The sequence below is a fragment of the Dipodomys merriami genome, unplaced genomic scaffold, assembly GCF_024711535.1.
Source record: "Dipodomys merriami isolate MVZ:Mamm:240054 unplaced genomic scaffold, mDipMer1.0.p SCAF_52, whole genome shotgun sequence".
Lineage (NCBI taxonomy): Eukaryota > Metazoa > Chordata > Mammalia > Rodentia > Heteromyidae > Dipodomys > Dipodomys merriami.
Genome location: NW_027206091.1, coordinates 5,139,637 through 5,153,023, shown reverse-complemented (window position 1 = coordinate 5,153,023; position 13,387 = coordinate 5,139,637). Strand labels below are relative to the sequence as shown.

The window sequence follows — 13,387 nt, the reverse complement described above, 5'->3', positions numbered from 1 at the left end:
GCTGAGGGACAGTGCCCAGAGTTCAAGCCCCACAACCAACACCACCACTCCCCCACCAAAAAACAAAAAGAAAAAAAATTCTTCTAGGGTTGAGAATGTGGCTTAATTGTAGAGTGCTTGCCTAGCATGCATGAAGCCCTGGGTTCAATTCCTCAGCACCACATCAACAGAAAAGGCTGGAAGTGGCGCTGTGGCTCAAATGGTAGAGTGCTAGCCTTGAGCTGAAGAGCTCAGGGACAGCACCCAGGCCCAGAGTTCAAGCTCCATGACTTGACAAAAGGAAGAAAAAAAAGAAAAAGAAAGAAATATTACAGTCTTGCTAAGCACCAATGGCTCATGTCTCTAATTCTCACTACACAGGAGACTGAGATCTGAGGATCACAGTTTGAGAAGCCAGCCCAAGTAGTAAAGTCTATGAGACCATCTCCAATTTATCACCAAAAAGCTGGAAATGCCAGTGTGACTCAAGTAGCAGAGCAACCAGCCTTGAGCAAAAAAGCTCAGGGATGGGCTGGGAAATTTGGCTCAGTAGTAGAGTGCTTGCCTCGCATGCATAAGGCCCTGGGTTTGATTCCTCAGCACCACATAAGCAGAAAAAAGCCAGAAGTGGTGCTGTGGCTCAAGTGCTAGGGTGCTAGCCTTGAGCTGAAGAGCTAAGGGACAGCAGACAGGCCCAGTTCAAGCCCCAGGACTGGCACTTAAAAAACAACAACAACAAAGGATTTGAAAGAAAATCATTTTTAACTCAGCAATTCTATTGCATCTCAGAATTTCTTTTCCTCATAGGAATAATAATCATGAATGTTTGGAAAGTTTTCCTATAATCGCTGTGTCTTTTTTTTTTTTTTTGGGTCTGGTCGTGAGGCCTGGGTGCTGTCCCTCAGCTCTTCAGCTCAAAGCTAGTACTTATCACTTGAGCCACAGCACTACTTCCGGCTTTTTTCTTTTTGCTTATGTGGTGCTGAGGAATCGAACCCAGGGCCTCATGCATGCAAGGCAATCGCTCTACCACTGAGCCACCTTCCCAGCCCCAATCGCTGTATCTTTTTAAAGCAGTATTACAGACTGAACTCGTGACCTGGTGCTTGCACTCTACAACTTGAATCACACATCCAATACTGCATTGTTTAACTACCTCTAAATGGAAATAACTGTAAAATATATAATTAGAAAAAAAAATCCTGCATTGTTACTCATTTACACAAGCTGTTTTTGGTTGTATATATAAACTGGGGTTCTAAAATATCAATCTCTAAGGGTCATTCCTATTATCAGATTAATGGTAGTATGTTAATATTGGGTAGGAGAAGTTATAATTACATTGTACTAAGAGTCTACTACTTAAAACAGTTTGATGAAAATGAGCAGAGCGGGGCTGGGAAGGTGGCTCAGTGGTAGAGCGCTTGCCTTGCATGCAAGAGGCCCTGGGTTCATTCCTCAGCATCACATAAGCAAAAAGAAAAAAGCCGGAAGTGGCGCTGTGGCTCAAGTGGTAGAGCGCTAGCTGAAGAGATGAGGGACAGCGCCCAAGCCCAGAGTTCAGGCCCCACAACCGAACCCCCCCCCCAAAAAAAAGAAAGAAAATGAGCAGAGCTAGATGCTGTAGTGCACACTTAGAATCCTAACTATTCACCAGGCAGAGAATGGAAAGATTAAAGTTCAAGGCCAGTCTGGGCAAAAAGTTCATAAGACACCACCCAACTGATTAAAAATAAAAGCTTCCGGGCACTGGTGGCTCATACCTATCATCCCAGCTACTCAGGACACTAAGATTTAAGGGTCACAGCTCAAAGCCAGCCTGGGTAAGAAAGGCTATGAGACAATTATCTCCATTTAACCACCAGAAAACTGGAAATGGCTCTGTGGCTCAAAGTGGTAGAGTACTAGCCTTGGACAAAAGAGCTCAGAGACAGTGCCCAGGCCCTGAGTTCAAGCCCCATGACCAACAAAAAAATAAATAAAATTAAAAGCTGAATGGGAGAGAAAAAGCGGGGGAACACAAAGGAAGGGGTGACATTATTCAAAAGGAATTGTTCTCATTACCTGACTTAAGAAATGGTAACACCCTGGTACAACACCTTAATAACAAAATCATATTTAAAAATAAAATGGAGGGCTGGGAATATGGCTTAGTGAGAGAGTGCTTGCCTAACATGAAGGAAGCCCTGGGTTTGATTCCTTGGTACTACATAAACAGAAAAAGCTGGAAGTGGGGCTGTGGCTCAAGTGGGAAAGTGCCAGTCTTGAGCCAAAGCAGCCAGGGACAATTCCCAGGCCCTGAGTCCAAGCCCCAGGACTGGCAAAAAAATAATAAAATGGAACATGTAGTTACATGCCTGTCATCCCAGACATATACAGAAAGTATAAACAAGAGGATCGCTCTCCAGGTTGGATGGGTATAAGGCCTGATCAAAAAGGAATGAAAGCAAAAAGGCCTGGAGTTCAAGGCATGGCTCAAGCAGTAGAACATCTCTGCCTAGCAAGCATGGCCATAAGTTCAAACCCCCACACCACCAAAATGAAAAGAAAATCCCTGGATAAAGGGTCTTAACAGAACGTACCTGGATGTACCCATACACTGGCAGAGCCTGGTCAGACAACTTCCTTGGCATGTCCAGCTCTGTACTGACATAGTGTCGATCAGGACATACCCTTTTGTCTCTGAAAAATATGACCAGATTTTAAAAGTAGGAAAAAAAGAAGTCTGAACTGAAATTAGAGGTTTATTCAACTCACCTTAAATATTACTCACATGATACTAGCAAGTTATAAACGAGTGAAAAAGTGTTCCAGAATGTGTGTGTGTGTGTGTGTGTGTGAGAGAGAGAGAGAGAGAGAGAGAGAGAGAGAGAGAGAGAGAGAGAGAGAGAGAGAGTTCTGGGGCTTGAACTCAGGGCCTGGCGCTGTCCCTGAGCTTCTCTGAGCTCAAGGGTGACACCCTACTCTTTGAGCCACAGCTCTATGAGCCACAGCTCTACTTCTGGCTTTTTCTACATAGTTTGTCTCATGTTAAGAGTCTCATGGACTTTTCTGCCTGGGCTGGCTTCAAACCATAATCTTCAGATCTCAGCCTCCTGTGTAGCTAGGATGACAGTCATGAGCCAATGGCATCTAGCTCCATAGCCATTTTTAAGATGGGAAAAGGACATCAACGCAAATCCTTCAAAAACAAACAAGAGCTGAGCATCCACTGTGTCACCACAGACACACCGATTGAACTAGACTGCTCCAGAGGTGGTGAGGACACAGGCAGTTTGCATTCACTCATCGCTCCTGCTCAGACTGCCTATAGGAGTGGGCACATACCTCTCTAGGAAGATGTACAGACTGTAAGTGTTCAACGCGATTCCAGACACAACAGCCTAGACTAAATCCCACAAGCCATCACCAGGTGAGCAACTGTGTGCACCGTGATGTTTTCCTACAATACCAAGCCACAAACTAAGGAAAAGCCAGTGCACCCAGTATAGACAGATGTCACAGATGTTGACACAAGAATACACACTACAATTCCATTTAGATAGCCATCAACAATGAGCAAAACAATGAGAAAAAAAAATGAGCCCAGGTACCACCAATATACAGACAGGGAAAGAAAATGAAATGCATAGTAATACAGTGTGGTTCTCTTCAGCCATGCAGAATTAAATGTTATTTGCAGCAAAGTGGGTGGAACCGGAGAAACCCTGTTATGAGAAACAAAGTTCATCAAAAAGTAAGATACAATTACTAGAAGCTAGGAGGGGTTTGTGGGAGGGCGATAGACATTTGGTCAGAGCATACACATGCACGTATGGAAGTAGCACACTGAGTCCTGTTAACATGTGGAATTAATACATGAAGATTTGAAAAATGGAAAAAGGAGAATGCACCCGTTGTCAGTGAACAGTTACGGTAGGGCCCATGCCTGCTCCCTCAAGGCTGGGGGCTGGCCACTAGGGGGCAGGCAGGAGTGCTGCCAGGCTGTAAACTTCCCATCTGTCAATTTAACTGTACACCATCCCTCAGTTTTAGACAAAGAGCACTGGCTTACTTGCAGAAGCCGAAAGCCTTCAGGTGTTTGCAGAGTGGTCTTCTGGCTTTCTTGTCCTCTTTGGCTTCCAAGACCCCTGCACAGAACTCGTATAACTCCGATGGTATTTTGGCATCTGCTCGCTCCAAGTAGCGCAGGACACCCACTGCGTGGCTAGCATTCCTCTCAGTCAGCAGCAAGACAGACTTGGTTTTTTTATCTCCACACTCTACCGGTGAACCCTTACAATTGGGTGGGGGGTGAGTAAGGGAAGCAAGAGATTATCCAGATCAAACTCAGTGAAACCGTGGGCTCTGAATTTGTCACTATACTGAAGAGAATTTTTAAAAAAAGGATCAAACCTGTTGAGTAAAACTTTGAAAATGATCAGACATGCAATAAAGACGTCCTCCAAAAACCTTGGGTGAGGCAGGGAAGCTGAAGTGCACCACGCACGTGGCGTCAGTGATGGCCAGGAGTGGGATGCAGTCGTCAGTAGAGGCTGGGGAAGAGGATTTGCTTACGTTACCATGAGTTCAAGTTTTCTGAACTTGCTTAGTATAATGGAGCTAAAAGCCTCTACCAGTAAGCTACGTGTACTCCTGAGTTTTTTTTTTTAGATATAACTTTTTTTCACATCTCCCACCCCACCAAATTCTACAGCCCACTGATTAAATTCCATAGAAAGTGACCTCTTTTTAAGCTTGGAAATGCCTTTATTTTTGTCAGTCATGGGGCTTGAACTCCGGGCCTGAGCGTTGTTCCTTAGCTCTTCAGCTCAAGGCTAGCTCTCTACTGCTTGAGCCACAGTGCCACTTCCATGGAAATGCCTTTTTTTAATCATAAATCTAGCTTTTGTGTGTGTGTGTGGGGGGCATTTCTTTGTGAACTCAAGGCCTGAGTGCTGTCTTGAGTTTTTTTGTTTTTTTTTTTTTAGGGGGGGGGTCCAGTCGTGGAGCCTGAACTCTGGGCCTGGGCGCTGTCCCTCAGCTCTTCAGCTCAAGGCTAGCGCTCTACCACTTGAGCCACAGTGCCACTTCCCGCTTTTTTCTTTTTGCTTATGTGGTGCTGAGAATCGAACCCAGGGCCTCATGCATGCAAGACAAGTGCTCTACCACTGAGCCACCTTCCCAGCCCTGTCTTGAGATTTTGTGCTCAAGGCTAGTGCTCAAGGCTAACACTTGAGCCACAGCTCCACTTCTCACTTTTTGGTTGTTAACTAGAAGGTAAGAGTTTCACAGATTTTCCTGCCCAGGCTGGCTTTGAACTGCTATCTTCAGATCTCAGCCATCTAGGTAGCTGACAAGTGTGAGTCACCCATACCCATAGCCTAGGCTATGTATTTTTCATTTACTGTGTGTATTTGACTTTATATCTATAACAGGAATCTTAATTCTGACCATGTTTAATTCTGCACATATATACAAGGATATATTCATGCGGATTTTATCTAGAGCAAGGTGAACTTGGTTGGAGAAGTGTACCTAGAATTACCTCAACATGAGAAACTCGAGGTTAATTTTCATTTTGAAGTCATTATTAAAAAATCTGAGATAAAATGAGATACATAAATTCAGTGCTGATACTATGGCCTTAGCATCGTCTACTTGTAAGTAGAAATCAAAACACTTACTTACCTAATACAATGTGAGAACCAGAACTCAACTTCTTCTTCCACTGTTCTAAGACACTTTTTAAGTTAAAAACAAGCTCTTTGTGCATTTTCAAGCAAAATACTGAGTTGCTTTCTACTACCTAAAGATGATAACAAAAGAGGCCAGTCATGGTCAGGCCCGTGGCCATCTGCCTCCACCAGGAATGGCCAGTGTGACTGACATCACACTACCTGGAAGTCCCACCTCCGTGACCCAGGATCTCTCATGGATAAGACACCTCTTCAACACAAACAGTCCAATTTCCAAAAATCCGTAATTTTTACCTACAAACTTGTTCAAGGTTGAAACACTATTTTGCTAAATCTGTTTCCATTTTGTTTCTGGGTGCTAGTATTTGGGCTTGAACTCAGGGCCTGGATACTATCCCTGAGCTTTTTTGCTCAAGGCTGATGCTCTGCCTCTTGAGCCACACATCCACTTCTGGCTTTTATGCTGGTTAATTGGAGATAAGAATCTCAAGGATTTTTCTGGTTGGCTTTGAAAAAACAATCATCAGATCTCAGCCACCTTAGTGACTAGGATTACAGATGTGAGCTACTGGTGCACATGCAAATGCATGCACAGATATTGAACATGGATACACTAGATCCGTGGAATGCCAACAGGTACCTTTTAGATCTTTATAGCAAAAAGGACAAGTACCACTGATTATTTCATCTTTTTTTTATTGCCAGTCCTGGGGCTTGAACTCAGGGCCTGGACACTGTCTCTGAGCTTCTTTTGCTCAAGGCTAGCACTCTACCACTTGAGCCACAGTGCCACTTCTGGCTTTTTCTGTTCCTGTGGTACTGAGGAATTGAGCCCAGGGCTTCCTGCATGGTAGGTAAGCACACTACCACTAAGCCACATTCCCAGCTTTGATTATTTCATTTTATATTTGGCTTTGTTTCTGCATTTTAGCCTAAATGTATACAAAAGTAGAGTAAACTGATCAATCATTAACTCATATATTTGGGGTGTACATGACAGTGACCTTTATGGCTATCTTCTTTTTTTGGGGGGGGGTCTGGTTGTGGGGCCTGAACTCTGTGCTTGGGCGCTGTCCCTCAGCTCTTCAGCTCAAGCGTAGCGCTCTACCACTTGAGCCACAGTATGGCTATCTTCTTAAAGCATATAGAAATTGGCATTTCTGCTGGGCATTTGTGGCTCACACCTGTAATCCTAGCTATAATTCATCTCAGACAGAAAATTTCTATAATTAACCAGTTACAAGCCTGACTAGATGGTTGGAATCCTTAGTGGTAATGTGCTTGCCTAGGATGCATAAAGCCTTGGGTTTGATTCCTCAGTACCACAGAGACAGAAAATCTGGAAGTGGTGCTGTGGTTCAAGTGGTAGAGTGCTAGCTAGCCTTGAGCAAAAGAAGCTCAGGGACAGTGCCTAGGCCCTGAGTTCAAGGCCCAGGACTGGCAAAGAAAAGGAAGGCCAGGCCAGCAAACCTGACTAGAGGCATACCCAAGCTACATCTGGCACTCCCAATGCTAGTTGTGAGAAAAGAAATTTAAAAGCCCAGGAACAGCACAAGGAGCTGTGTTTAAGCCCAGGTCAAGCCTTCCCATCTCCCCCCACCACACATACAGATACAGACCCACAGACACAGACACACACACATACCAATGACATTTCTTCATCTCCTAGATGCTTTCACGCTCCTGTTTCCATTGAAAGGCATGGCCACATGTGTGGCTCCTTCTTTGGTACCAACCTTCTCTACAGCCCACCTCCTTTCCCATTGGTAGATAAACTTGAGAGGCTGTACCCAAGCCACGTAGCTGACTGTTCCAAAGACACTCTGACTGCCTGAGATCCAGCCACTCCTGTTTTACCATGGAGCTGGGCTCACCTTACACACTATTTCTGTTTCAGCTACAGAGCAGGTAAAGATCAAGGTCTTCTGGGCCTGACTTGGCATAAAATCAAGAACTTGGAGTAAAGTCGAGGTTTTCTCACATTCCAGGCAAAGATGGACTACCTGGGCAAGAGAATACAGAGCAAGGAGATTTTTTGTAAAAAGATCTTAACAGCAACTGGAGCATATTAAAATGAGTATGACAAAGCCTTTTGCAAATGGCTTTACACTCAAGCTTTCTCCCAAGAAAGTGGCTATTGCAACAAACTGTGAACATAATAAAGTCTTTTACAGTAACAAGGGAAATACAAATGAACTAAATGAAAGCACCAGTTTCTCTTATAACTAGATTAATTATATATAAAACAATTTAAGACAAATTACAAAAGTGGAATGTTTTCCATTTAAAATTAGTCCTTAGATTTTTGTCCTAACATGTGTTCACATGAAAAGGCCCACCAAAGGGTAATGTTTCACTGAAGGGAGGGACAAGAAAACAATGCACTTTTTCAAATCAAAACAAGAAGTTTGGTCACTTAGCTCTTTGAACAGTTAAAGGCAACTAGAGCCGTCTGTCACAGCTTAACTCCCTTCCCCTTCCCCAAAGGGTAGCTGCTCATTACATCACATTCTAAACATAGACAAAAGCTTACATTTCCAATCTTTTCCGCCATGGATAAGCATGTACAGTCACACATGCACAAACATGCACGCAAACACACATCCACCCATCCACACACAACATACCTCTCACACACTGCAGCAAAAGGGACTTCAGCACCATTGATCTGAAGGACATACTTTATTTTAGATTGGCAAATACCCTGAGCTGATTATGGATCTTAAACATTCCAGCAAGATTTTTTACTGTTCCGAGTGTTCCTAGGTTTTATACGTAAGCCATAATCAAAATTCACTGCGCAGTCTACCATGGAAGAGGACAGTTTATAGGACACAGGTGGCTGCTGGTGCTCACCTGCTGGACGCTGCCATAGAGTGCAGCCTCCTCGGGGGCTGTGATCACAATGTATGGGTCATTCAGGAACTCCTGGACCAGGTGTTCTATGTGTCGGCTCCAGTGAACGCCGACTGCAATGACCTGGTGGGGTACAGACTCCCGTTCTTCTACCTCAATGTTTTTTCTGAAGTTATCTAATATAGCAAATGTCTAAAAAAAAATATAGTTAATGTCATTATTTCAAAAGAGTAAAAATTAGTTAGAACATAAAATGTTCTTCTTTCATCTTCAGAGTTGAGAGAACCTTTCCAAAAATAAAAGGAAAAAAAAAAACTAAAAAGAATGAAATGTTTTAAGTAAGTAAATAAAACTCTACTCTGAACAGAATTAAAGCACAAACAACGTCCTGGTAAATATTTGTAAGGCATACAACTATTTTAACATGGTCACATTAAAAACTAAAAAAATTGGGCTTAGAGGTAGAAGCCCTGGGTTCAAATCTTCAGTACCTCATAAACAGAAAAGACCGGAAGTGGTGCCTATGGTTCAAGTGGTAGAGCACTAGCCTTGAGCAAAAGGTGCTCAGGGACAGGACCCAGGACCTGAGTTCAAGCCCCATGACCGGAAAAAAAAAAATAACTTAAAAAACTATCAGATACAATAGTTCAAACCTGTAACCCTAGCAACTCAGGAAGATGTAGAGGTGGGGAGAGTCATGATTTTGAAGCTAGCTCAGACAAAAAGTTAGTGAAACTCCAAAACACAGTGTGGTAGGAGCACACTTTAAAAAACCCCAGCTCTGCAGGAACCATTAATAGGGGGATTGTAGCTTAGGCTGGCTGGGCAAAAGGTCTTAGACTCTATCTGAAAAAAAAAAATCACGGAAGTAAAAAGAACTGGAGGTATGGCTGAAGTGATAGAACACCAGCCTAGCAAAGGTGGGGTCCTAAATTCAAAGATAAATTACCATACAGAATATGGTCATGATACTAATTGTATATATCAACAGACACAGGATTTTTCTGTCAGTTGTGAAATTTGAACTTGGGGCCTAGGCATGGTCCCTGAGCCTCTTTGTGCTTAAGGCTACCTCTCTACCACTTGAGCCACAGTGCCACTTCCAGTTTTTTTTGTTTTGTTTTTTGTCGGTTGTGGGGCTTGAACTGAGTGCTGTCCCTCAACTCTTCAGCTCAAGGCTAGTGCTCTACCACTTGAGCTACAGTGCCACTTCTGGTTTTCTGATGGTTTACTGGAGATAAGAGTTTCACAGACTTTCTTGCCCGGGCTGGCCTTGAACCAAGATCCTCAGATCTCAACCTCCTGAGTAGCTAGGATTACAGGTGTGAGCCACAGTGCCTGGCTCACTTCCAGTTTTTTTTTTTTTTTGGGGGGGGGGTCCGGTTGTGGGGTATGAACTCTGGGCCTGGGTGCTGTCCCTCAGCTCTTCAACTCAAGGCTAGTGCTCTACCACTTGAGCCACAACGTCACTTCCAGCTTTTTTCTTTTTTTGCTTATGTGGTGCTGAGGAATCGAACCCAGGGCCTCAGGCATGCAAGGCAAGCGCTCTATAAGCCACCTTCCCAGCCCCTCTCACGGACTTTCCTGCCTGGGCTGGCTTTGAACTGAGATCCTCAGATCTCAGCCTCCTGAGTAGCAAGGATTATAGGCATGAGCTACCAGCACCCAGCTTGTTTCTCTGTCTGTCGTGGGGCTTGAACTCTGGGCTTGGGCGCTGTTCCTGCGCTCTTCAGCTCAAAGCGAGCACTCTACCACTTGAGCCACAGCGCCACTTCCGGTTTTCTAGTGGTTTATTGGAGATAGGAGTCTCACAGTCTTTCCTGCCTGGGCTGGCTTTGAACCATGATCCTCAGATCTCAGCCTCCTGAGTAGCTAGGATTATAGGCATGAGCCACCTGCACCTGGTTTTGTTTCTCAAATTAAAAAAAAAAAAAAAAATAAAGATGGTGGCTTCCATAATGAAAAAAAATATATTTTAGCAACTCTCCCTGGCAACAAATTTTGAAAATATTAAGGGGCTAGGAAGGTGGCTCAGTGGTAGAGCGCTTGCCTTGCATGCATGAGGCCCTGGGTTCAATTCCTCAGCACCACATAAGAAAAAAGCCGGAAGTGGCGCTATGGCTCAAGTGGTAGAGCACTAGCCTTGAGCTGAAGAGCTGAGGGACAGTGCCCAGGCCCAGAGTTCAGGCCCCACGACCGGACCAAAAAAAAAAAAAGAAAATATTAACACTGTTTAAGAAATTTCTAGATGACAGGAGTTAAAGTCTATCTGTAGATTGCCCAGCTTATTTCCTAGTTGGCCACTTTTCGTGATCCTTCTAGCAGGAAGGGGCAGAGACACGCCCAGCTCACACACTGTGTGTAGGATGCCATACTCACTTGCTCATTGGCCTCAGAGAATAACACTTCCACCTCATCCAAAACCAGGTGACAGAGTCTGAGAAACAGCAGGCTCTGGTATGTGAGCAGTCTCAGGAGGCTGTGCGGTGTGGTAATAATTACGTCGCCTACATTTTAAAAGGAGACACATGAGCACTCCAGATTGTCCACATGTCTCCCCAGTGTGTCCTCTGCTCAGATTCTCTGTGAATTTCCCTGCCCACTGTGGCTGAGCCCTGCTGGCATCTGACCCCCACAACAAGATCCTCCCTCCTAAAAGGCAGGAGGGCTTTAGTGACATACAGGCCAAGTTGCCTTCTGTGGGGAGAAGCAAACAGCTTGGAAAGGATGCTTACACCCGCGAGGCAGCTTCATGTTCTTGGCTTCATCTTTGTGAAGGCCGATTGTCAGTAAGACAGGATGAAGGGGCCTGGAGGACATGTTGTAGTCTCCCAACAAATCAAAAATGAACTGAGCCTTCCTCCACCTGGGGCACACAATGACGGCCAGAGGCTGCAAAGACAACCACACCCAAACATCTCAGAGGCAGTCAGCAGCCCTGTGTGCATGCAACACCCAGGTGTCACCTCACACAGAGGAAGCTGTGTGTGTGACCACTACCACCATCACCATCACCTTGCCATCGCCAGCCAGGTCAGACAAGTTAAAATAAAATTTCATTCAAACACATTTTGGACACATTGAAAAGGTAATTCGTGCAGTTTTAAACCACTTTTGCAGGGCAGGGCCTATTCCTTCATGTCACAGATAAGCCCCAGGGCAGAGAGGTGAAGTCAAATGCACAAGGGTGCACAGCTAAAACCTAAAGGCAACAGGTTATGAGTGTATGAAACATGATTCCAGATTTCCTGCTCTCATTATGAGGATGTCAAAAGGTAACACCTATTTCTTCAGAATCCTGCCTTCCAGGCTCTGGGATGGTGGCTCAATGGTAGAGTGCTTGGCTTGCATGCCTGAGGCACCAGTGCCTGGCTTTTGTCAATTCTTAAGTATAGGAGAAGCAGGAAGGTAAAACAGCATTGGGTATCATGAAAAACTCAGAAGGCTACAGGACAAGACAACAGGAACTGAACTCTAACGCCACGTCTACCACTTACAAGGAGTTAAGTATTCACGTTCTGTTTTCCTGTACATGAGGACAACAGTACATGAAGGACTGACTCCCATGCTGTTTTCCCAGGTGCATACAGATACCAGGCAACCCACCAAAGGTAAGTGCAGACTGGCTGACTCAAGCAGGACAATCTATCTAAGCCTGGCTGTAAACATCCATTGTGGGCACAACCGAAAAGCCCCTACCTCCCTTGACCTAGTGGCTTTTTCATTAACCTCTGCCTCCTTGCTCAGACCTCATCAAACCCAGCTTCTGTCCCAGCTCAAACACACAGTCTTCAAGTCCGTCAGAAGGCTATGTCCCTCACTACTCTATCTCAATAAACAGTCCTTGTCTATGCAAGATCGAGTCCGGCCTGTTTCCTTCCTTTCTTCATTTTCCTAACAATACATGGCCTAACCCTCCCATGGTTATTAGGACAATTACATGAATTAAATAAACTCATTTTATAAGCCCTTTAGATTCACCTCCCAAAACCAGGGCTGTGCTGCCGAGCCATCACCCCACCAACTGTGGCTTGGGCTAAGGACCCAGACAAGTTAAGCAAGCCTACTCACAGGATAGCTTCTATCCTGGCAGTGTGAACTTCACTGCTACTGAATGGTAGGTGCACAATGGAAAACACTTTAGATAACGTTTGGCTGGGAAATAAAAATGTCCTTGACTTACCCCGTTTCTACTTGGTAAAGATTTGTAGCAGCCCCCAATTTGCAAAACTGTTAGTAATGGTGGAAGGTACAACAGAGGATCGTTTCCAGAGTGAGAAAGGACCACTACATCACAGCCACGTGCGATGGGAGGCCAAGAGTAAGACTCGGTGGGGCTAGGTCCTGAAAACTTCTTTCTTTGAAGAGCCTATTAAGAGAAAAATCACCCCAAATCAACATGGAGCAGGGAAAACAAAATGATCTCACCATATGGTGTACATGGCTTAATCTTCATGGTACAAATTCCTATCATAATCCCTTGCTTTTCTGGGCCAACAGGCAGCCCATCCACATGCATTTGATCAAGGACGTGGCCTTTCACATCATTCTCCTAACACCTGCCAGTCCATCAGTCTCACTTGTAAATAGCTTTCTTAGAAGCGCGCTTTTATCTGCTTTCCTAGCCAATTGTCACTGAAACTCAAATGTTCTAATAATTCTCAACAACACTGCGCCTTTGCCTGGGTTGCCTCCCCAACTGCCAGACTGCGGGCTCCTCATCAGCCTGGGAGCAGCCCTGGCTCTTCTTCCTTGGAGGACTTGTTTTACGAAGCACGAGTTTCAGGGGCTTATGGACAAAAAGGACAAAGAATGTACACTTGTTTTGAGACTTTCTGTCTATATCACTGATAGCCAGAGTACGGGCCTGCATT

The 13,387-nt window shown here is 44.7% G+C and overlaps 1 protein-coding gene across 6 annotated transcripts in view; it reads right to left on the bottom strand.

The window, feature by feature from the left end:
* Tdrd12 (tudor domain containing 12) overlaps nt 1–13,387 on the bottom strand; it is a 51,197-nt gene that overhangs the window by 9,033 nt on the left and 28,777 nt on the right. For 5 of the 6 annotated variants that reach the window (XM_069998548.1, XM_069998551.1, XM_069998550.1 and 2 more), the window contains exons 14-22: nt 12,697–12,882; nt 11,249–11,405; nt 10,893–11,020; nt 8,514–8,705; nt 7,532–7,660; nt 5,650–5,767; nt 4,375–4,514; nt 4,034–4,254; nt 2,562–2,661 (exon numbers count right to left, since the gene is read on the bottom strand). In XM_069998548.1, coding sequence (XP_069854649.1) covers nt 2,562–2,661; nt 4,034–4,254; nt 4,375–4,514; nt 5,650–5,767; nt 7,532–7,660; nt 8,514–8,705; nt 10,893–11,020; nt 11,249–11,405; nt 12,697–12,882 — 1,371 coding nt within the window. The remainder of the gene's footprint in view (nt 1–2,561; nt 2,662–4,033; nt 4,255–4,374; nt 4,515–5,649; nt 5,768–7,531; nt 7,661–8,513; nt 8,706–10,892; nt 11,021–11,248; nt 11,406–12,696; nt 12,883–13,387) is intronic. The other variant, XM_069998553.1, reaches the window with a different exon arrangement.